This window comes from Metopolophium dirhodum, chromosome 6 (assembly GCF_019925205.1).
Source record: "Metopolophium dirhodum isolate CAU chromosome 6, ASM1992520v1, whole genome shotgun sequence".
NCBI lineage: Eukaryota > Metazoa > Arthropoda > Insecta > Hemiptera > Aphididae > Metopolophium > Metopolophium dirhodum.
Window position 1 is genome coordinate 34,183,845 of NC_083565.1, and position 1,994 is coordinate 34,185,838.

General features: G+C 28.6%; 1 protein-coding gene across 1 annotated transcript; it reads right to left on the reverse strand.

Moving 5' to 3' along the window:
• Positions 1-1,117: 1,117 nt before the first annotated feature.
• On the reverse strand, positions 1,118-1,585 carry LOC132946483 (uncharacterized; the record flags this gene model as incomplete). The annotated part of the gene is given in 1 exon segment (XM_061016499.1): positions 1,118-1,585. A coding segment is annotated over 1 exon segment (468 nt), but the record flags the coding sequence as incomplete, so codon positions are not given.
• Positions 1,586-1,994: the final 409 nt, after the last annotated feature.

The window sequence follows — 1,994 nt, forward strand, 5'->3', positions numbered from 1 at the left end:
ACTTTTTTGTATCATAATTTTTTTTTTTTTTAACCAATTTCGTTTTTATGGGCAACCGCTTAATGTGGACAAACAGAGCTGGTCCCAACGTGCCCACATTAAGCAGAATCTACTGTAGTTCCAATTTGACCTACGTACGTAGCATACATACACATTACAATTTCTAGCTTACACAAAGGTATAGAATATATAGAGTGAATCACAAGTCATTAGGTTCTCCATATTTGAATTCAACAAATAATTTATTCTATTTCTGACTATCTGTAAAATTATATTGTCGAGTGCCCTAATACATAATATTATAATCCAAACAATTTTGTTGGAAAAGATTATAATGTTAATTTATTTTATATTTTTATAAAAATTCTTTCAGATACTTTCGAGTAATGTGTATTTAATCAGTCTAAGTCATATAGTATTGACATATTTTGTAGTAACTACTGAACCATGTGTGTACCTACTATACTGTACTCTCTACATATTTTTTAATTCTGTTGCCGGACATGAAACTAGAGTATTGGATCATCAATCCCCCGCTAGTAATACACTAAAATATATTGTATAGGGTAGGTACCTACTGACTAATATAGGTAAGTGAGTTATAGAGTGTACCTACCCAGTTTTCGCGTACACGCGGTATGTATGAAAACAATGTTTCAATAAAAATATACTTTTTGATTTGTATTTAAACGTTTTGTGTTGACACCCGGAACACCCTGTACCACCACCTACGTAAGCATATTATTTTATTAGCCTCGGTCGTCAAAAGTCCTAAATCTGACATTGTAAATATTATAAAATAATGGTTATTTAGGTTATTTATTACAACACAATAATTGCTATTATAATATTATATACAGCGTATTATAGGTACTATATTACTATACGCCGTTAAAAAATATGGGCGATGATAAACTGCGGCAAAATTAACCTTTTTCTAAAAGTTGATAATATATAAACTGAGGCAAAAAAAATATTTACAATATACAGGGCAATTTATTTTATATACCTTCCATATATACTACATATTATATATACATATCGATACGATAACCTATATAAATGTGTATTGTTTAATTAGGTATAATACGTATAATTATATTTGTTTCCTTATCAAAATGTTTTCATTTTTGTTAGTCGTAATATTTAAATTTATTAGAACTTGATGTACTTCATTAATATCCTTGGGAAGTGGTGGGGGATATTTGGTTTTTTTATTATATAAATGTCTACGAATATATGAAATATCATTAGTCAGTAATTGTGTATCGTTTCCTAAATTACGAAGTTGTTTTCTTATTATTTTAGGTGGCATTGCTTTCAGATATTTGTCGTTTGATATTATTATACTTACTGCTTGACGTTCAATTGTAGAATCTGTTTCATGACTATAATGATCTTAAACTGATTTTTCTTATAGTAAAGTTTTACCCTTGTTGAAGACCAATTTGGCCTCGCGTGTTTTATTAGCGCATTCCCACGTTTTATAACCACTCAATTTTGATTCATATTTAAATTTGAATTTAAAAATGTTTAACACTGTTAATTGTTGGCCATTCTGGCTAAACATTGTTGTAAATTCCATCACGCTGAATAAATATTAAACTTTTAGCTACTTATACTAACATTTAACACTTGTAAGTAGGTACTAAGTCACTACTAACTACTAACTAGTATTATCAAAAGTAAAAGAACCGATATGTTTTGTTAAAACTTAAAAATACATTTGGATTCACCTTGCCAATTTCTACGCAAGACGCAACATCACATAATTAATTTAACGATATATGTACCTACATAGGTACACGATATGTATTTGATTGAAGTACTATAGTAAAGTATATAATATAGAAGGTATATAAAATAGTATAGTATATAATATAGAAGGCATATAAAACGAATTTCCGCAGTTTGTATAATGTATCTTATTGGTTTTGTCGCAGTTTACGTATTAACTTTTAGAAAAAAGTTAATTTTGCCGCAGTTTCCATACA